The 22,690-nt window shown below is 38.9% G+C and overlaps 1 protein-coding gene across 2 annotated transcripts in view; it reads right to left on the bottom strand.

Annotated features, from left to right (window-relative positions):
• Positions 1–7,785: 7,785 nt before the first annotated feature.
• LOC149078218 (uncharacterized) overlaps positions 7,786–22,690 on the bottom strand; it is a 68,080-nt gene continuing 53,175 nt past the window's right edge. Inside the window, exons 7-8 of one of the 2 annotated variants that reach the window (XM_089241816.1) lie at positions 14,649–18,068; positions 7,786–7,855 (exon numbers count right to left, since the gene is read on the bottom strand). In XM_089241816.1, coding sequence (XP_089097942.1) covers positions 7,851–7,855; positions 14,649–18,068 — 3,425 coding nt within the window. In that variant the 3' untranslated portion in view covers positions 7,786–7,850. Of the gene's footprint in view, positions 7,856–13,501; positions 18,069–22,690 lie in introns of those variants that run through there. The other variant, XM_089241814.1, reaches the window with a different exon arrangement.

Below are 22,690 nucleotides of genomic sequence, written 5' to 3'. Positions count from 1 at the left end.
GTCTGAAACATTGATAACGTGACTATACAGCCATCTTTTCGCTACATTACAAGCGAAACATTAATTTAAAAATGATATTCGTCAATGCGCAGAGTATGGCACAATTTGAAATTGAACGCAGTGTATTTGAATACGTTTCATCATACACGAAGATAGAAGGGGGTTTGTTTCCTTTTTACTTTAGTCATGTTTTCTCATCCTGAAGTAAAGTTTAACTCAACTCACAAAATGACCACATTCTTTTTTTCCCCCTATAACTCCGTATAAATAAATTACTTTTTCCGATCTTAAAACAACGGGAATATTTTACGGATCGACGGACATGAGAGAGACTCGATTATGTAGCTGTCTGCCGAAGTCATTGGAATGTCAAAGACACGCGCGCAGCCAAACCTCAGATGAGAGCAAACACAAGCAGTAGTACGTCATCTTTATAGAATTTTCTGGTTAATGCACTGAAAATATAAAAAAAAACCACGTGTGCGAGAGTTTGTTTGAAATTACGTTTCAAGTCGTGAGTCTCTCCTGGTGACGCGAGAAAATTCCATTTGGAATGGGTAGTACGTCTCGATTTATTTCATGTCTCACGGATGAGGAAACTACTGAGAGGGGAAAACTTCATACATTAAGATTTTGCTCATCGTATATCATCATTTCGTGTTGTCCCACCTGTCTTCTCTTTTCCTTGCTCATGATTAACCTGTGCGAGGAAGTTTCTGGAAATCTCTCGGTCATAAAAAAGGAAACGCGTGCAACAACGTTAATGCCACTTTTGAGTATAGTGTATGATACCACGCTGCGTGTACTTATAATTATACTACACAAATTATATGCCACCCGTCTCCAATTCTGGTCTAATTTTTTTGCCAGCTCATTCCTCAAATTTGCCGCCCTAAGCTACAGCCTGCTTAGCCCCGCCGCATGTAGATACGTGTCTGTCTCTAGAAGTCACTCTTTCGGTCACTCACACGCTTGCATACTTTCGTGGTCATTCTTTTAGTTTGCTCACTGACCTTCGTCTTTCACTCTCTGGGTCACTTCCATTCTTTCACACTCTCTAGGTCACTATTTTGGTCCCTAACGGACCTGGTCCCTCGCTCTCTAGATCATTCTTTTGGTCGCTCACATGCATGGACATAGTTTTGGTCCCTCACATGCTTGCAAACTGTCTAGGACACTCTTTCGATCATTAACAGACCTCGTCCCTGGTTCTCTGAGTAACTCTTTTGTTCACTCACATTCTTGCTCATAGTTTCGGCAATTCACATGAGTATAAACTGTCTAGGTCATTCTTTCCACGGACCAGATCCCTCACTCTCTGGGTCACTATTTTTGTCGCTCAGATGCTTCCACACAATCTTGGTCCCTCACATGATTGCAAACTGTCTCAGCCACTCGCTGACCTGGTTAATAGCTTTCTTGGTCACTCACTGACCTAGTCCCTCGTTCTCTAGGCAAGGGCAAATTTATAGTTTTAGCACCTGTGCCATACTATTCTACTAGTTTTCTTAATCACTTATTCCTCAAATTTGTATCATCCCCTCCAAACTTCCCACCCTGGGCCTCCCGACAGGTCCCCTGTAAATGTATGCTTCTGTATAGGATGCACTTACTGTGAAATCCAATAACGTCTTGGCGAAAGTTCAATGAATCACACAATGATATGCGCAGATAAATCTTTATGAAAAGATGCTAAAATCACCGAAAACCTATCAATGGTGGGTAAAGACGCGCTGCACTACAAATCGCAATGGATTAAAATTAATTCTATAAAAAAAAAACGCGAGAAAAACATATGAGATGAATTTTCATATTTATAGTCAATAGCTTGGGAAAATAATTTTAATCCTTCATTTAGGATATTAACTCAAAGCTTTATTGAAAATGCGGGAGAAAAACGGACCATTTTTTTATGATGAAGTTGGGACGGCCAAATCACGGGCAAGTCCCCCAGCTTCAAATGCCGAGCGGGTTGATTTATTGTATACGCGTATATATGAACTCTGATAGCATCATCATCATCATGATGCCCCAGACCTTCGAATCTATCTTCCCCCATGTGCCAGGGCCTCCTCCTAACCAGATCCTGGCACGCCACTCTGTCTCAATGAAGAGATGGAGCAGGTGGTCGAATAAGACCTGGGACATGCTGGAAGATGAGCATGTATGTGTTATGAACCTAATGTGAAGCCTGTTTCTGTGTAATGCTTGTTGTCTAATGTTGCCATCTGCCTTCACTTTTACTAATTATGAGTGAAGTGTAATGATTGAGTAATTATACCGTTGCAGGCCTGGTGTGGCCAGACTTTTCAACGGAGAGATAGACTCGCATTCAATCCTCGTAGTTGGGAACCATAGAAAACCAACTTCAGCTGACCACAACTGTGGCAACAGTGGTGTGCTAGGGCCTATTATACTGGGACCTACGGTTGTATAATAGGCCCTTTCACAGAAACAGATAGGCCTTTTCTGAAACAACTATGTCCCAGCTGGGATTCGGACTGTGGTGGGCTGACTACTTTTAAGAACGAGGTGACGAAAAGTATACCAAAGCGATGCTTTGGCTCGTCATTCCAGTTCATCTTGAATTATGAGGGGGGAATTCCGTGGGGTTTTTTCCCCTTCTCTGATCGAGGTTCGTGAGCACGGGTGGCTTAAACGAGGGTGCAAGGGGTGCGGAGCACCTGGACGGCAGGTTGTAAGAGGCGGCAGCGTAGACTTTGGTCAAGACTCGAAAATTTTTGAAAATTTCACACAGTGAAAATTCACATACGACATCACGCTTTTTAGTCATATCTCGGCAAGGGAGATGTTGAGAAAACCTGACGGAATAAATAGACAGGGCTCGAGACAAAATCTCTATTTGGGATCTCGGATTTATGCGGCTCCTGTCTATTCCCCCCCCCCATAGCCCCCTACATCCTGCGTCAGGTTCCCTAGACTGGAATCTTTCGCGAGGCCCCAAGCCAGATTGGGGACCCTTCAACAGTGTTAATTTATAGCGTGAAAAAAATGATAAGGTTAGAGTTTCCGGCCCCCGGGCTGGAGCCCTGTCAGTCTTACCCTAGTGGGTCATGCCCTTCCCTCATAACTTATCCCAACAATTATTAACAAAAAAAATTATTTCCCCTTTCATCTCGGATTTAGCGCCTCCTCAAAATTTTTCTCTCATTTTCTTTGGCTAATGAAACTTTTTTCACCCATTCACTATGGACACCCTTCTTGAGTGGCGCCCCGTGCTGCCGTAACAGAAATAAATTTTAAGGAAAAAGTTTATTTTGGAATATTTTTTTTGTTTTATCGAAAATTAGGTTCTCATATTAATAATTACTATATATTTTAATTAAACAAACTTAATTAACTTGTATTAATTAAAACGGTGATTAATTGGATAGTTCTATCAACTGGAAGAAGAAAAACATTCTGAATTAAAATGTACAGTTTTTTAAAAACTTATATGTGCTATTTAAGCAATCGCTAATCATACGCATAAAAATTGTGCAATTTGGTCACAAATTAAAGGAGCAGTCAAAAATGGATCAGAAATATGAAAAAAGTTCCGTTTCATTAACTCCGAATTCTTAGAAACGTTGCTCAGTCGAATAAGCCTATATGTAACATACAATTGAATTGAGGTCACTTATTCGTAACTACACCTGGTTTTTACACCACTGTATCGAATTCAAGTATGCACTTTGTAACACGAAGCGTTCGCGGAAATTACTACTGTCAAGTGCCAGGAAGATGGACGCCTAGTCCTTCTTCGAGTGTTACGTAAATACAGGGCAGTTTTTAATGTAAATGATTTCATCAGAAATTTTGTCTTACTGTAATATGATCAAGACGCAATCATGTGTGAAAGAGAGAGACTATTTTTCTTTACTTGAACCCGCCAGTAAATTTATACCTAAATGTATTTTGAAATAACTACTGTAACAGCAGCGCCGAATCTAAAAATGATTAGTGATGGTACATACGCAGTGTTCCCTAATACGCATCTAGATGCGGGATTCACGCATCAAAATTCAGTTTCACTCCTCCAAATTTTGTTCGGGAGTGAAAATACTCCTTCAAATCTTAGATAATTTTTTAATAGAGTTATTTCTGTTTTTCATAAAAAAATATCCCTCTTTTTACAAAATAATCCCTCAAAATTTTGGAGGAACTAATTTTTTCGGATAACACTGCTCTACAGCTACCAGCAGAATACCTTTCCATCAACTTCGCAATTAACGTAATAAGGTTTTTTAGGAACTTAAGATAAACCATGACATATACCGACATCCTACTGGCAGAACCTTGTTTTTTATAAATAACTCAGAGTGCAATGTCTGCAACAGACGTGAGGCCAATGATCTTGTCCACGTAATGTTTTGTTGCCCAATGTACATATCTTTCCGCTGAAAACGTACCTTACAGTATATTAATTCCTTAGAATCAAATGAGCAGTCTCTCATTCGCCTGTTGGACACCCATGTTTTGATTGACCTTTTATCTACAGATTATTTAATTTCTTTTGAGATGTGCAACTATTCTTTAAGAAAATTGTTCGGTCGTCCGTCGTCGAGTTAGTTCTCAACGTTTCCCCAACACTAGTGGTTGGCATCATCAGGAGAATTGATAAAACTGGATCAAAAAAATAATAATTTTTTTTGCGATCATTTTTGTGCTGTTTCTTTAACCTTCATCTTGTGTGGATTGTTTTGTATTTTTAATTTTCCCCGATGTTCTTTTTGTATTCATAGATGTAAATGTGTAATTCTTTGGTATTGTATCACCAATCACCAATTGTAATAGGCCGACGGTCCTTAATACAATTAATAAATCTAATCTAATATCTAATCTTTTGGGAGTGTTTTTTTTGTTTTTTTTGCCAGAGAAATCAGCAGGATTGAGTGCTGCTTGCATCTTATTTTTTTATTTCTGAATGGAATAGGTAACCCCGCCACGGCATCTGCTGTTGGTGAGCAAACAATGGCATCATGGCCCCCACATGGTGGGGCTGACAGGGCTAAAGCCCTGGGGCCCGAGACAAATACCATCATTCTTTGTTTTTTCATGCTATAAATTCACTATAGAAGGGCCCGTGAAAAGTCTGACTTGGTATCGGCGAAAGATCTCAGCCGGGACCCCTGCCCCAGGACGTGGGCCATGAATGGTATTCTCAAAATGGATATTGCGGTTTTCTTCCTTCAGAGCTGTTTTTCCGACTACCTTTTTCATGTTATCCTGAGACGAGCTGAGCCACGGTTAAAATAGCATCTGCCTTGCTTTGGATTCGTCTGGGAATTCCGAGGGCGTTGGCCAAAGCGTGTAAAAATGTGTGGGGAAAAAACACACACACACACACGTAATGTTAGCTTCTAAGGAATGGCCGCGGCTTCAAGCAGTATATTCCGGGCTTTTTCAAAAGGTAATAAAACTAACTTTATTAAACTTAGTACATTCAAACTGCGTAATCTGAATACCACTGCTTCTTACGCTATCCCTCCATCAATCAATACTGCTATCTTACAGTTCGATTTACATTATCCAAAAGTCGCTCGAGCACGATTCTCAATAGCTTCCTACAGTAAACACTCATGTCAATGAAGAAATATGTTTCAGAGTGGGAAAAAAAATTTCCCTGAAAAAAAAATAGAATGATTTCCGAAACCTGAAAAGGAGGACAAAAGGACGAATTTTCTAAAACGTAAGAGGACATTTGAAATGACACTTAAAAACGGAGGATGGATGGTAACCATACTTTTCACCCTGATGGATTTTGAAATGCCGCTGCCATCTGTTAGAAAGTTTCTCAACTAAAACCTTTGCCTTCCTTACATTGTTTACAGTATTTTATAACAATTTATAAAATTATGTAAAATTAATTTACGATAAAATTAAAATGTTACTTTGATAAATTATTCATAAAAATATACGAAATCGATATTGAGCAGGGTCGGCGCCAGGCATGAGGCGACCGCCTTGGGCGGCATTTCTTATGAAAGATTTATTATAACGATGTTTTCACGCTCGGAAATTTTAAAAAGTGGACACTTTTTCCCACCATATTTTCACTTGAAAAAGTTTTTCTTTACATCCACATTTTTTCCACAGCTCTTTGTAGCCCCCCTGATGCGTATCATGCCTCCCTAATATTCTAAGACCACAAAGGGGGAGGGGGCTATATGACCCCCGGTGAATAACCACTATTAGCTAATCTACAGGACAAAGTTCGAGATGATTGATTGTGTACTCAAGGCCTTTCACGGAGCCGCCAAAGCGAAGCTGAAAGAGAGAGGACACTCTTGTGTACGTTAGTGAGAAACCACCTTTCAGGGGCTGTCTGTTCAACTTGTATAGGCAAACCTCGGCTTGTGAATACGTGTACATAGCTGTTCTGTAAAATAAATCTGTGTTGTCTTTCAAATTGCTTCGTGCTTAGTCATCTCGAGTGCTTGTGAGAGACATTATCCGGAACAATATTGTATCACCTGAAGCTAGAGGAGGAGGGGGGGGGGGAGAAACTCGTATTCTAAAAACAAAAAAATATATATAGCAAATGCAACATAAACTTTATTTTCCAAGAGACTACATTTGTTTTTCTTTACATTTTTTTAAGGCGTAAATTGAAATAAAAACAGCACGAGAATTTGAAGAACGCGGATGAGAAAAAAAAATTGCTGGCTCTTGTAGCGTCTTCCAAAATAGGGAATCAAGTTGCCAATCTTATTACTTTTTTGGTTATTTCATCGTTTCCTTGATACAATCTTTCCTTTCAAAGAACAAAAACAAAATGTTTCGATATCGCCTAATTTAAATTCAATTACTGTTCAGTTAATCAGAATGGACAGTTAAACATCATCGGAGAAGGGGAGGCTGAGAAATGCCCTTTTAACCCTTTGAGGGACGGTGGTTTCGCCGCGAAACCACCTATTCAAAAATATTTTCCTCTGCCGGGCGGTGGTTTAGGAGTGATAGATTTAAAAAAAAGGGGGGGTTTTTTCTCTAACATTCAATATAAAGCTGTAAGATGGCAGCACAAAATAGTTTCTTTTTTTTTTATTGACTTATATGTGAAACTTCCTGCTATTATATATATACAGGAAGATTTTTTTTCCATTTCATCTTTACAAAATGTGATCAACCTGGACAAAACTTATAAAATTTTCAGCTACATACTCAGAATCAGAATAAATACTAAATTTTTCATTATATTTTTAAATAACCTAACGATTTTGAAAATTTTCATTTTCTATTAATATTTACCAGTGAAATAATTATCACTATATTTATCCTTTTCATATAAAACTAAGTTCTTAAAAATTCTTCACTACAGGGGCGGTGTTTGCACCGCTAAACCACCGCCCACTTCCTTTCTGAGGGATGCAAAAAAATCATATTTCACATCCATAAGAGAGAGAGAGAGAGAGAAGGCCCAGACATTACATTTCTCAATTAATTTCATTAAATATAGTAGAAAATAAAAAACACCCCTCAAAGGGTCAAAAAACAAAGGGGGATTAATGTTGAAAGACATAGTATCTCTACTTTATACAGTGACTACAGCAGTGGCTCCCTTATCCAAGTCATCGTTTATCCAGTTTTCCAAAACACTGCAAAGAATCAAGATTTGAAGAGGCACACGTCGATATTGCCAGCTCACCACGGCGCATACCTTGAGAACCACTGTTACTACAGCTTCACATTTCCAGTAACAGGAACGTAACGTAAGGCATTTTAATTACAACGAAAGCGTCAAGGTATATAAACAGATAATCCTTTATTTTTTTCTGTGTGAAGTCCACATTTTTTTTTTTTTTTTCGTTTTTCCTTTGAAGCAATAAACCAGCCATTATAATCACAGGTTAACCTATAATAAGATACGAAGAAACAAGATATAATATATTCTCCAGCGTTAATTGTGATTTCTCCTTGACAAAGACTGACTCAAATATTTTTCTGTGCCAAACATAAATAAATGCTTGATACATTGTAATTAAAAACTCATGGTACACACACACGCACAAACTTCATAGTGGAGTGAGAGAATAGAGCAGACTAAAAAAATTTTCGTGCAGTTTTTCGTATTCAATCTCTAGCGGTCTATTTAGGCACTATAATATGACGAAAATTATGCAGTCATTTTTCGCCTGTAAATAATCATTAATCTATTTCTCTGTAAATCTCATCAAATTGACGACAAACATGGAAAGTCATAGGCACCAAGAGAAGTGTAAGGATCACGCGAGAACCGTCGAGATTATTCTAGGACAGTGGTCGGCAAACCGCAGCTCGTGAGCTACATGCGGCTCTTTGGCCTCTAGAGGGTGGCTCTTCCACAAAATACCACGTGTGGGCGCACAAAAACTCCAGATTTTTGAAAAATCATGTTTAGACCAGGACCGTCTTAAGAGCATGATGGAGCCCCGGGCCAAGTAATTTTTCTAAGGCCCTACCTGACAAATTTTCGAAAATTTCACCCGGTTCTAATTTCTCTGAGGCCCCCGGGCCGTGTCCATGTGGGCCTCATGCGTTTAGACGGCTCTGGTTTAGACACGCATTTTGGCCATTTTGTTCTCGCTCCTTTCCCCTCCCTAGTGAGTCATCTTTTTCGCGGGATTTTGACGAAAGCCTGACGCTACTGTCATGTGACATTTCCGCGCCCAATCAGGTGGGTCGAAACCAGGAAGTGCAGGAAAAAGTTGTCGAAAACGAGGCTTTTTTTCTTAAGGTACTGGGGGACAGATAAACGCAAAAGACGAGTCACCTCTCGAAACATGACATGGGGGGGCATGCAATGTTTCCATACCAAAGGAACGTCAACCTCTACCCGGCCAGATCATACACTGGTGAAATAAATTAAGAGAATTTGCATATTTTATCGAATTTCATGAACTGAACTGAATGTAAAACCACTGCTTCTAGACAAAAATGCAAATCTTGTACGTCAAATACGTAAGCGTACACGTGTGTAGGCGGAGCCAGTATAGAAACAGGCTTTATAAGCGCGCGTATGTTAAGACGCATTTCGTTCGCTAGCACACCTCGGCGAATTTCTTGGTGTTATTTTGCAGCAATAGGTTAATTTCAAATTGTAACAGTAAAAATGAGTAACCACCAACGTTTAGATGATGGAATGAGGTGGCGAGTTGTGGGGAGGCTAGAAGCAGGCCAATCTCAAGTCCAGATATGTAGAGAGTTCAATTTAATGCCCAGCGTCGTGTGTAACTTATGGAAACAGTTCCAGGATACCGGATCCATCGAGAGAAAGCCTGGGCAAAGTCGGCCAAGAGCCACAACGGCCAGAGAAGATCGCCATTTGTCGGTTATAGCTAGGCGTAACAGGAGTGCTACAGCTTCTCAGCTCTCTCGTGACTTGTATGCAGCCACAGGAACCCGTGTATCAAGGGCGACTGTTTCCAAAAGACCATGAGAGAGGGTTGTTTGCAAGAAGACCTGCTGTTTGCGTCCCGCTCACTTCTACGGACAGGGGAATCCGTTTATCATGTTGCAGAGAGCATAGAGATTGGAGTATGGATCAATGGGCGACTGTTCTCTTCACTGATGAGTCCCGGTTCAGCCTAAGCACCGATTCTCGCCGTATGTTCATATGGAGAGAACCAGGGACCCGCTACATACCCTCCAATGTCCGCGAAATCGACCATTATGGCGGAGGAGGTTTAATGGTCTGGGCAGGCATCATGTTGGATGGCCGCATACCTCTCCATGTCTTTGAAAGAGGCACTGTGACTGATGTGAGGTATAGGGATGAGGTCTTGGAGCCTTATGTTCGCCTTTTCAGGGGTGCAGTTGGCCCCGAGTTCATTTTAATGGACGATAACGCGAGGCCACATAGAGCTCTTCTGCTCGACGATTTTCTAGAGAGTGAGGATATTCGCCGGATGGATTGACCAGCCAGATCTCCAGACAACCCTATAGAGCATGTCTGGGACGCTCTGGGGAGGGCAATTGCAACTCGCAACCCCCCCCCTCTCCGGGAACCATCCAGGGAATGAAAACAGCGTTGCTGAACGAGTGGGACCAATTGCCACAGGAAATGATAAACTGCCTTATTTCAAGTATGAAATCACGCTGCGAGACCTGTATATCTGTAAGAAGGGACCATACCTCCTATTAACCCATTTTTTTGTTTATTCTGCAACCGCTGTTTCATACCTTCCGATTTCAACGAGTGTTACGCACGATCATGCGCGTGTATTACAATTATTGAATGGTTATTTGTTTTGTATTGTATCAATGTATGCACATATCAAATTTCATTAAAATGGGTACAGTAGTTCTAGAGATAATCGACCAAGTCTGCAAATTCTCTATTTCTTACATCAGTGTAGAAGACGACACTCCCGTGGCCACCCCTCTCCTTCCGCATCCGACATCGGTCATATACAAGACGAGTGTGGGTGGGAGAATCTGAAGGGGGTCAACCTCAGTGAAAACGTACCTCAATCAGATCGAGGACGTTTTTAGCAAAGGCCAGCTTAGGAGTACCCTAATTAAGTTAATAACAATGTACCTACCTATGTAGTTTAAGATTGAAAAAATTGGCTCTCGAAAGAAATTTCAATCGCTGTACTGTTGATATTTGGCTCTGTTGACTAATGAGTTCGCCGACCTCTGTTCTAGGAAGTTTCGTTTTCTAATTAGCGGAACTAAGAGCAGTTTGTTGAATGTTAGTCATAAGACAAGGTCTTATTTGTAGGTCGGGTTTCAAATCGCTGCTTGTGAATACGTGTATTGCTGTTTGCACAATAAATATGTGTCCGCTAAACTGCTTCGTACTTTGCCATCTCGAGTGCTTGTGACAGACATTATCCAGAACAATAGATTTCGTGCTATTAGTTGTAGAAGAAAAAAACACAGGGACGGCTAAAATAGAATTACTAGTTTCGAAAACTGAGAAAGGAGGACGACTGCGCGCACCTTTAGTAACATCTTTTCCGATTTTCACAACAGATGGAGCGACTATTCAGACCAATAAAACCGGCCACAACAATAACTTCCCCAACTAACCGCTTAAAAAAAAGCAAAAGCGGAAACAAATTATGGGAATTTTGACGACTATTGGCCAATGTGTTTTGAAGAAAAAAAATGTCAATGAAGGGATATATATTTCAACATGGGGAAAAAAAATCACTGACAAAAAGAAAAATAATTCCGCAAACCGGAAAAGGAGGACAAAAGGGCAAATTTTCTGAAAAGTAGGAGGATGCTTGAAATGACATCAAAAATGAGAACACCTGATAGCCCAAAGCAGAAAATAACTAATTTACAGCATATCCATCAAAGTTCTTTCGTTTTTTTTACCGATAAACCGCAGTTTGGTTTAGCATGCTATAAAAATGCCACATATATATTTTGCTCTTCCAGTATTCATAAATTGCGTCCAAGTGGCGTGGTAGTAAGATGCTCATCTACCACCGTGAAGGTAGCTGTCACGGTCCCAGGTTCAAACCCGAGGGAGGATAGATATTTTCCCTAACGGGCTTGAGGCGACTACCGATAGACGGCGCCTTCACTTCCAACCCATCTCATTAATGGCAGTATACGTGAAACTAAGTTTTGTCAGCCAATAAAACAACAGTATGGCCAAAATTGTATTAAAGTCTTCATATTTTTAAATAAAAATCTTACGAGGCAATAAAACCCCTGCACAAGGACAAAGGCTGACATTGCCAACAGTCGATGTAGCCTGGGCTGCCATTCGAGGTCTGTTACTCATGAGGTTATATTCAAAGACAGGTTCATATTAGCACCCCCACAGTTGGGGAACTAAAGAAAACCAGCATTAGTTGACCACTACTGTGCCACATGTAAGAATCGAACTCAGAATTGAAACCGAGTCTATTACAATACCCACACAACTGCAAGTTTCCAGCATGCTAAGCCAATCACGCATCGTAAAAGAAAAGACGTTAGGAATAAGCACACAACTTTAATTTTAAAAATTACTGTCATTGGCGATTTAGGGAAACAACACGGTACGCTCGTCTGTTTGGAGTGATATATTTTGCGCAATTTAAATCTTGAGTGCTAATAAATAAGAACAAATTTATTGTGCGTTGATCTTGTTTTCACCTTTAATAGCGCTCTAACTCAACAGCACCCAAACAAACCACTAGGGCCTGAATACGATTGTGTTCATGTTTCTCTGATTAAAATAAATTGCTTCAGTGTGATCCTCTCCTCTTAAAGTTTGTAGATGAGTTCAGAACCACTCTGTATAACAAAATAAAAACTAAATCTATGTATGAAAAAATATTTTAGTACAAAAGAAAAAAGTATGAAATAGGTTAAGTGGGAAAGATTGATATGAAAAATTCTTTTTTGTATTCCAAAACCCATTTTCAATGCATGCATAGAATAAAAAGAAACATGCATGTACGATTTCAAAACATGTGACATGGTACCAATATAAATTTTAATGATGCATATTATTTCCCAATTCTGTTCAATGTATCCACTGCAATGACAAAACACTCATTATAACAACTATTCCATAGGATAAGTCAAAAATAGTTTCATATAATGAGTATCCTGCAGGCCCGGCATTTGGGGGGGGGCGGCAACCCTGGCTTTTGAAAATACACTAAAAATGGTATATATATACATACATTGAGTACATGTGAGTAGAAAGCATTGTTGAATACCAAGCTAGGCATTACTCTACAACCCTCTTCCCCCCTTTAATGATTTTCTTCAAATTTTGATAAGCAACTTTTAATGCAACAGATGTACAGGGTGCATAGAAAAGTTTCTTTATCCTAGAATAATTCGCAAACCATTGATCCAAGAAGCAACTTCCAATTGGAAAAAGTATTCAAAGATGTGTAGACCTTAGATACATCATTTATATTGAAGGTGGGGGGGGGGGGGGGTCGCATAGTTATTGAAATATAAAAAATGAACTTTTGAGTTGGTCACCTTGTCCTGGAAAACCCAATTGGAAAGTTGTTGCCCTGTGTCTCTTGAGCTCAACAAAAAAATAATAATCCATGTTTTTAAGCATAATATTGCTGAGATATTTGAATTCAAAACCACTGAAAATATGAAAAAGACTGGCGTACGAGACGTAAAATAAGCTAGCCTGTAAGTTTATGCAGTTCTTGCCTTCATTTTTAGTGATTTTCAAATTTCAATATCTCAGTGAAAAGTGTACTTGGAAATGTGGGATTTTTTTTGTTGGCATCAGAAAGAGACAGGGCAACAACTTTCTAATTGGAAGTTACAGGACAAAAGGGACCGTATAAAAGTTTAGATTTTTTATTCTAATAACTACAACTCCCCTTTGCAATATGAATGATGTATCAGAAATCTACATGTTATTTGGATACTTTCACCACCTACAAGCATGCTTCTTGGATCAATAGTTCGCAAGTTATTCTAGGAGAAAGGGAACCTTCTTATGTATAGTCATGAAATATTTCGTAAGTTTGATAATTCAAAAAATATACCCCTGCACTCCTTGAATCAGCACCAAATAAGAATTCCACAAGTTACATAACATAGCTTTAATAGCACAGCGAAATGCATTTTTCATAAAAACTACAAATCTCAAACATAACATGCACAACAACAATGACAAAGAAAACAAAACAAAATGATCAATAAATATCCTCAAAAAATCATATCACTGATTACCAACAATGTTAGCACAAAATAAAGTTCACCTATGGACACGCCAGCGCATATTTCAAGACTATTATTTTTTTTAAAAAGATCACATTAAGGTTATTAAAGCACTTGTTGAGAGATATTATCATGCAATTAAGAATAATGTTAGTTTTTCACACACAGGTTTCATTCACAGCTTTTCAAAGACTTATTGATCCTGAGAGCTTGGTGTAACACCTGTTTTGGACTCTGCAAGTCTTCCATGAATGAAGGCAAAACTCCGGAAACCTCTCTATCTTCAGGGATCTCACTCTCTTTAAATGTGCCAATCATGGGCAACCTCCTGAGAACAGTTAACGGTGAAATTCTCTGTGTAAAGCTGTCCATCTCACTTGGGTTATCAAGCAGACCCGGACCTCCTTTGTCTAAATGCATGAAATTACTGTTACCCTGTTCATAGTTAGAGAATGCAAGATCATCAGTTCGGTTATTATTTCGTTGCTCCCATATGCTACCAATTTCGGTCAAGGAGTTACCCCTAGCTCTACCAGTTAACTGACCACTGGGGCAAGCACAAACATTTTGTGAAACACAGCAACAACTCGGACTACTTAATGATCTGATCGGAACAGGGGTGTCAATAGAATTGAGCACAACCGAATTCTGATTTTGTTTCCCACAATTCGATTCTAAACTGCTCCAAAGAACACCTACTGGTTTGATCTTGAGCAAATGGCTGTCTGAGTCTGCAGTAGTCTGATTTTGCTTAGCACACCTATAAGAATTTGAGATGACGTTACTCACTGCATCAAGTTCAGAAAGTACATCTTCCAAGCTATCGGGTGTGTTTTCCCCTTTGGAGCTCTTTAAAAAACTTCCAGAATCACTTGACGGCTGATCGGGAGAAACATCTGATTTTGAATTGAGGTTAGTAATCATTGCCTCACTGGTCATGCAGGTTTCCACAAATGCATTGCTGGAGGGTGGATCATACCAGACAGAAGTAAGAGGAGAAGTTTGTTGTATCTTACCTTTCTCAGAGGTATTTTTAACCATTGTTTTCACCTCGCATTCAATCGAAGGGCCGATGCTGAGTCGCTTTGCTTTATCAGAGGTTTGTCTGCTGTTTCCCCCCACTGTATGAACCATTTCTGTAGAAAATTTCTTGATACCAGGGAGAGGAGATGTTTCACGATTCGAACTGTTATTGCTTGAACCCAATGACTTATGACTACTCGAAGGATCTTTCTGCTGCCATAACCCAGCAGATGATGATGGAGGAGATGAAATGTCACCCCTATTGAAAGAAACTCTCATTTGAACGACAGGCAAATTGCTCCTACCACCAGAAAGCTGCTGAACTTGTATACTTCCACTGTTTGAAGGAGAAACACTTTCTGAAGATTTGTCAAAGGATATTTTTGTTGAAGAGCTAGGATTTGTCGTGCGGCCATCTGAAAATGTAAAATTGATGTGATGAACCGGAGTGTTTGAGCTAGATCTATCTGCACTATGTGGTGAATATGATCCTCTTGTACTTTCTTCTGATACCGGGCTTTGAATGTTTAACCGTGACTTCGACGACTCACCAAAAGATGGAAATCTGTCTATACTTCTGCTGCTTATTTTGTCACTCGAAGATCTAACATACTTCATATATTCCCTAGGCCTCATGGTTGCATAACCAGAAGAAATGTCATGCACACCTTTCCTAGATGACTTTTTCCCATGCGAATCATTTGAGAAATCAAATGCAAAGTCATCGTCATCACTTCCGCTATTCATATGCAGCCACTGTTCAACTTTATGCCTCCTGTTATCAGCTGCCTCTTGAATCATTTCTTTGTGAAACGATGGGTTCATAAACACTTCTTTCGGCCATGATTTGACAAAGTCTTTTATCATGCTTTCCCTACTGGAATTGCAAGCACTAGAAATAGATCGTCCACTTTTTGAGCATTTATCTGAAGATGCACCTTGATGAGATTGCTCCGACTCATAGCCATCACTATTAACACCACTGTCGCGACGCGAGTTACCTTTTCTAAAACACCAAGAATCTTTCTGTGCCAAGGAATTATTATCAAACTCCTTAGAAGGTGACTCAAAAATGAATCTTAATACTTTCTCCCGGGGACTCTGGGTCCTATCTCGACTCTGAGATCTGCTACCAGTGTTGTATCCACTGCTTCCTCTCGACTCGCATTGCTTCCAATTGCTAAGTTTTGAGCCACTTCTTTCATGACTTGTAGAACGAGTGAAGCTAATCCGATCTGGTTGAGCATCTATGATACATCTTGATGATCGTAATCTACTTTGAGGTCTAAGAAACTGCCAAAGTCCCTGAGATCCATACATAACAGGATTTGATCCACTAAATCCTACACCGTAATCATCATCAACATCTGAAGAATCTCTATCTGTTGAATAACCACTTCTAGTTTCTGGTCTGCTCTTACCTCTTTCCCTGTTACTCTCTGCTCTGTGAAAACGCCTGAATGGATTTCTCCGTCTCTCTTTCTGAAAAAAGGAATCTCTGGAAAATTTTTGGAACATATCTCGAATTTTCATCATGTTACACATCATGCTATCGCCAGTCCAACTATCAAAAATGTCATCATAAATCTCATTTGAGCCAGACGAGCTCTGGCTGTCAGACCTTGTTAAAGGTGAACTACTTCTTACATGCAGGTCTCTGAAACGTTCAAACTCTTCAGCACTGCCCGGACAAGTTGTAATTTTTGTCTTTTTCTCCACTTTTGTCCATGATCCATCAGCACCTGGGGTTGCATAGATTTTTTTGGTTTCAGTGATACATGCCCCATCTTTTGTAAAAGTGAACTTTTTGTAGCTCCTAGCAATAGGAACAAGAGACTTTTCATCCTCAGTTTTTGGCAAGCCAATGGGTGAAGATGATTTCTCAGTGCTTCCATCAGGCGAAAGACGCCTGAGACTTTCCTCTACTTGCTCTCGCCATCCACTCATTTCTGAATCTAAAGATGATGAAACTGCTACCCAATTTGAGTTGTTGTTGTTGTTCTGCTTCAACTGATAGCCATTTGGCGATGAATTATTCCACAATGGAGCATCTCGCTGTACAACAGGAACAGATTCAGTTTCAACTCTATTGGAGCTTTTGTCTGATGGAGTCAAAACAATTTCCGCCCTGCTTCTGACATGTGTTTCATCATCTCTGATATAAGGTTTAGGTGCTTTGTAAAATGAAGGTGCAGTATCTGAAGATTTCACTGTTGAAACTGGTGGGGTAGCGACTTCAGATTCGGTTGAACTCTGTTGAGACAATTTCCTCTCGGCCAGTTTAGCTCTTGCTATGCCTTTTTTCAAAATACCTTTAGCTATTATTTTCTTTTCTTCTGAAGCCATATCAGGTTCCTTTTGTTCAGGTGACTGTTTTTCATTGTTGATTTCAGTTTTTATCTCTTGTGAATTGTCTTCGATGCCTCGATCTTCAAGATTGTGTTTTTCTTTCCCATTTTTGTTTTTTACCTGATCATATATCATCACTGGGGGACTTTTGGAGCACTGTGACTTTGGAGAGCAAGAGGACTGGGGTGATTCGAATGTTTTGGGTATAACTATTTTTCCAGGAGCTCTGCCAGTTTTCTGCTGTTGCTTACCTGGAAAAGAAGTGGTATTGTTCTCGCTCTTAGTCTCTTCAATAGCGCCAGATTCATATTGATTGAATAAACTTTCATTGAGTTCTTTTGACATCCTTCTGTTGTTACTTTGTGTCTGCACATTTGTTTCCTCAGATTGTTTTATATAATTATTTGACTCATCAGATTCAATATCGCCAATCGATTGCTCAGCATGACCATCTCCTTGACCTCTGTTTTGCTGAGTTGCTGAAGCATCAGTTGGAATATTCATGACAATAGAATCAGACTTCTTTGACTTTTTACTAGCAGGTTTACTTTGACTGGAAGCTCTTGATATATTATCTCCTGATTTCTCTGCGACTCTCTTACTAGCTGCTACAGAAGAAAGAAAATCTGCACTTGCATTGTCATCATTATCTTCTGACTCGAAAGCTTTCTGAAGATCAGGAGTACTGACAGTGAAGTTACTAATCTGGCTTCCCCGTACAAATGCAAAACTATTTACAGCCGATTCTTGATTATCTTCTTCGTCTTCCTCCTCATCATCTTCTTCTTCATCAACATTTTCACTAGAAACTGATTTCGGAATTTCTGCTTTCAGGTTTTCAGTCTCTTCAGGTAATTCCTCATCACCCGAAGGAATGGGAGATTCAGGTGCCAAAGCTAATAACAAGTCAAGTCTTACAGGAGTAAGGTTGGCCATATCTTCTGCAACTTGAAGTAGGCTATGCTCATAGCCCTGGTTCACCCAATAATCTGTACAAATGTCAACTATTGTAGCCCGCTTCACAGGATTCACAGTCAAAAGCCTTCGGATGAGATCAGAAGCTTCTACAAAAAAAATTTTAATATATAATCAAAATTGAATACACCAATAAAATATGTATGCAGGGTATATAGCTAACAGCACAAACCACAAATTACTGGCGAACCATTGATTCTAGAGGCATACTTTCAATTTGAAGAAGTATCCAAATAATGTATAGACCTCAGATTTCATTTAAGTCATTCATATTGCAAAGGGTTGTATAGTAATTAAAATTCAAAAAAAGTCAACTTTTTTTATATGGATGCCCTGTGCTCAAAAACCCAATTAGAAAGTTGCCCTGTCACTATGAGGCCAACAAAAAAAAAAAAAAATGAGGTTTTTTTTTCAAATTCAGTAAAACCTCGTTAAGTCGTCACCCTAATAAGTCATCATTCCGGTTAAGTCGTCATTTTTCTTCAGACCCTTCCAGCTCTCATAGACCACAATGTTATTAAACCCTCGTTTACTCGCCGCTAATTTCGGTTAAGTCGTCACTATGAAAAAGTTTGAGAAAAAGGAACAGACTATTTTTATGGCTTCCCATTAAAAAAAGAACTTGTTAACAGCATTGCCATATACTTAAAGGATTTATGGTGATTTTTAAGCAACAAAAGTTACGCTAGTGAAATTCATTTACCGACTAAGGTTTTTGGAACATTGGGGACTGTTTAAGCTAGATCTCATTTCTGCCTGGGCTCCATTGGAGAAACTGGAGAAACCGCGAGACACCCAAGCTCTGTCGCAAGAAGCAACGCAAGCACTTCGCAGGGCATCTCCGGCAAAACCAAAATTTATTGATATGTCAAAGGTTCCATATAGTGCAAGAAAATAAAAAATTATGTAAATCGAAGAATCAAATTAATCAAGTTAAAGTCAAAGTGCAACGGGCACAGATAATAAATAATCATAGGATCATAAATCAATAATCATAATAATAAATAATCATGGACTCTACTAACTTAAGGCTTGAAATTGAAACAAAATATATTTGTTGAAAAAAATTAGACATTCTTTCCCAAGTTGAAGTCTTCTGTTTACTTTTCCCTGCCCAGGGCCCCTCCACCAAGTCAAAAGTGTTCGAGATTACTTTGTAGTTGCATCATGAACTACTGGTGAAGAATTCAAACACTAAAATTAAATTTGATGTATATGTAAAATTAATGTGCAATAGAGAGTTCTGTTATGAAGAAAAGCTACTTATTCAAACAGTTACAAATACAAATACAACGCCACAACAGGCAAAAATTGCCCAACGAGGTGGCTGACTTAAGAACATCATGGATCCCCGAGCCATTTTTTTGGAGGCCCTACCTACTACTACTACTACACCACACATGTACCCCGCCCACCCCCCCCGGAACCCCCCAACGAATCGGTACATGCGGGAATGTCATGTACGTGTGGTGAAACCTGACGTGAAGTTTTGTTGTTTCTCTGTAATGCTTGTTATGTGTAGTGCTGCCATCTGCCACTAGTTTTTCTAACTATGAGTGAAGTGTTATGATTGAATGATTTATTATTGTTGGATGTTGCTCTCTGTGGCGAGACTTTTTAACAGGGAGATCGGCTCGCATTTGCGCCTTGAAGTTGGGAACCACAGAAAACCAACTTCAGCCGACCACCACTGTGGGGTTCGAACCCGGATCCTCGCATCGCAAGTCCGTCACTATAACCACTCGACCACCACAGCGGCGTTTGCTCTGTTAATCTAAATTAAAAATTACTGGTATAAATCAAAGTGTACAGTACATTTCACCAAGATAATTTAAGTAATAAAAGATAAAAAAGATAAAAAAAATTGCTATTATTTTTTCTTTCGCAATCTATAAATTTTACTAATATTGTTATTTTGATTCATACTTAAATAAATATCATATTACATCAAATTTTTGCGATTTTCATAAAATTGCACATTAAAACTGATGGATCTCCACTTAAGCCGTCATAATTTTTCGATAACTTGAGGTGACAACTTATCGAGGTTTTACTGTATCTCCGCAAATATTGCAATTAGAAACATAGAATAGGCCTACCCCTCCCCCCTCAGGAAAGACAGGGTAGCAATTTTCTAATTGTGTTTTTGAGCACAAGGTGTCTATATTAAAATTTTACATCTTTATTTTAATAACTATACAACCCCTTGCAATATGAATGACTTATGTGAGGTCTACACATTCACTAGTAATTTGTGGTTCATGTTGTTAGCTATACACCCTCTGTATATAAGAACACATTAAAGAAAATAAATTACAATGATATCTAATTATAAGCAAAAAAAAGTGATATGATAGACTCTCGCTAATCTGCTACATATCAGACTAGGAAGTGCGAGATTACCAAAATTGCCAGATCACTGGAAGTTAACAGAAAAAAATCCATTTAAATAATATTAACTTTTGTGCACAGAACATGTTAAACTGAGGTTTCAGAACAAAAATTTCAAGCATTTAAGTTTATGAATAGGAACTTGGATTTTTAAGGAACGGAAATGACAAAGCCTTCATGCTTCAGCTGTAAATTAAAGGACTTACGTGCGTGTTACAGTAAAAGTGATAAATCAGCAGTGGCTTCACCCCACCTCTTCCAAGAGTTTGAAAGCAAAAATTAATAATGATAATGGTTGTCTCATAAAATACGAGACATTTACAGGATCTAGTCTTTGCATGACTTTTTCCCACACCAAGTTGTCCCCCCCCCCACATTGCTATGTTTCCACACACCCAGAGCATGTATTCCTAAGGCATAAATTATGTCAAGAAAAGAACAAGTAATATTTGATTCATGTCAAAATATCATATGATTTCTGATAATAAATTCACACACAGAAAATAATCACACTGTTCAAGTCCTTTTTCTACGAAATTATTTAAATATATGTTGCCCTAGACCAGGGGTCTTCTACCTTTCAGACATTGTGGGCAAAATTAAAACTTTCTATGAAGCCTGCATGCCACCAATCATACTGTGGAAAATTCCCTGTTGCTAATTACATGGCTTCCCAAATTAATGAACACTTCTATTTACTTCAAAATTGTTTATTTTAAATCTAAATTAAATTTTAAATCTCAAGTGTGTCGATAATTCTGAAACTAGTTTTTCCTTAAATTTACATTTTCATTGATTATGAAATTATTTTGTTTAGGAATTCTGCAGTTATTTCTTTCAGTAATTCTGCAAATTTTTTTCCTTACTTATAAATTTTCAGCAATTATGAAATTAATTTTTTTAATAACTATGAAAAATTATAAAATTAAACATTTTGCTTCATGAAATATATGAAATTACAGCTCTTGAGAAGTGTTTTGTCCCCAGGTCCCCAAATTCGCTATGACGGCCCTTTTAAAATGTATCAAATACGCAGCATTCAACTGGATCTATAAAATATTTCACAGTTCTAAATAAAGCAGTATGGATTTCAGTGGCCAATGCTCTTAAACAAAAAATTTTTTTTGCAATTCAATTGTTTTCTACGTGACCTAGCTATTATTTCAAAATGGTTGGCGGGCCACGGCAAAAAGCTCAGAAGACCATATTTGGCCCACAGGAAATTAAAGCGTTTGTCTCTGCCCTAGACAAAGACGAGCTGAGAAGAATTGATTTTGACTGAAAAACATCTTTTTTTCTTCATTCACACAAGAGGCTTGTAAAATTACTGTATTCCCTCACATTAGTGGACATTTTTCAGAAAATCTGAGAAAACCAGCTGTTTGAATGTTAGAGTCAGGACCATTCCCAGCATGCCGGAAAAAGTGGAGTTCATTAGGGGATCACATTATACATTCAGAAAAGATCCATATCAATCCATATAAATACTGCTACCAAACCAGACATGCACCTCGTCTATATTCCTCTGTGGAATTACTAACGAATTGGTACATGTTGGAATGCGTGAGTATGTGTAATGAACCTGACGTGAAGTTTGTTTGTGTCATGCTTGCTGTGTGTAGCACTTCCATCAGCCATCAATTTTTCTAACTATGAGTGAAGTGTAATGATTGAATAATTGTATTGTTGTAGGACGGTTGCTGCCTGTGGAGAGTCTTTCTAATGGGGAGATCGGCTCGCATTCGCACCTCAAAGTTGGGAACCACAGAAAACCAACTTCAGCCAACCACCCCTATGCAGTGTCGCCTTAAGGCATGGGCCTACCCGGGCACGGTACGGCCCAGGGACCTCAACAGAAAAGAGGCCTCCCTCACAAAAAATGAGACTTGGTTGGAATTTTCAAGAATTTGCAGGTAGGGCCTCAGAAATATCACTCGACCCGGGGGCCAATGATGCTCTTAAGATGGCCCTGCCACTATGGTGATGGTAGGTTTAAATCCGAATCCTTGCGATGCGAGTCCATCACTATGACCACTCGACCACCATAGCAGCACCATATAAATACTGAATAAATATGTGAATCAGAATGAAATATAATATTTTTCACTGTAGTGGAAGATATTTGGTACAAGAATTTAATAACAATAACAAAACTAAGCATTTACTTACTACGCTAACCTAATTATTGCCAGCTCAATATGAAATACAGATACTGTGTTTTTGTACTTTGTTTTGCATGTTCAGTGATTGAAGAAATATGCTGGCACTTTTGTATTATAATGCAAGATCTTGCAGTGCAATTTTTTATTTTTTGTTCTGA

Source organism: Pholcus phalangioides, unplaced genomic scaffold (assembly GCF_987345545.1).
Source record: "Pholcus phalangioides strain wild (caught in Gottingen) unplaced genomic scaffold, Ppha-v1.0 ptg000014l_1, whole genome shotgun sequence".
Lineage (NCBI taxonomy): Eukaryota > Metazoa > Arthropoda > Arachnida > Araneae > Pholcidae > Pholcus > Pholcus phalangioides.
The sequence above is the reverse complement of the archived record's forward strand: the minus strand, read 5'-3'. Positions and strand labels throughout refer to the sequence as shown.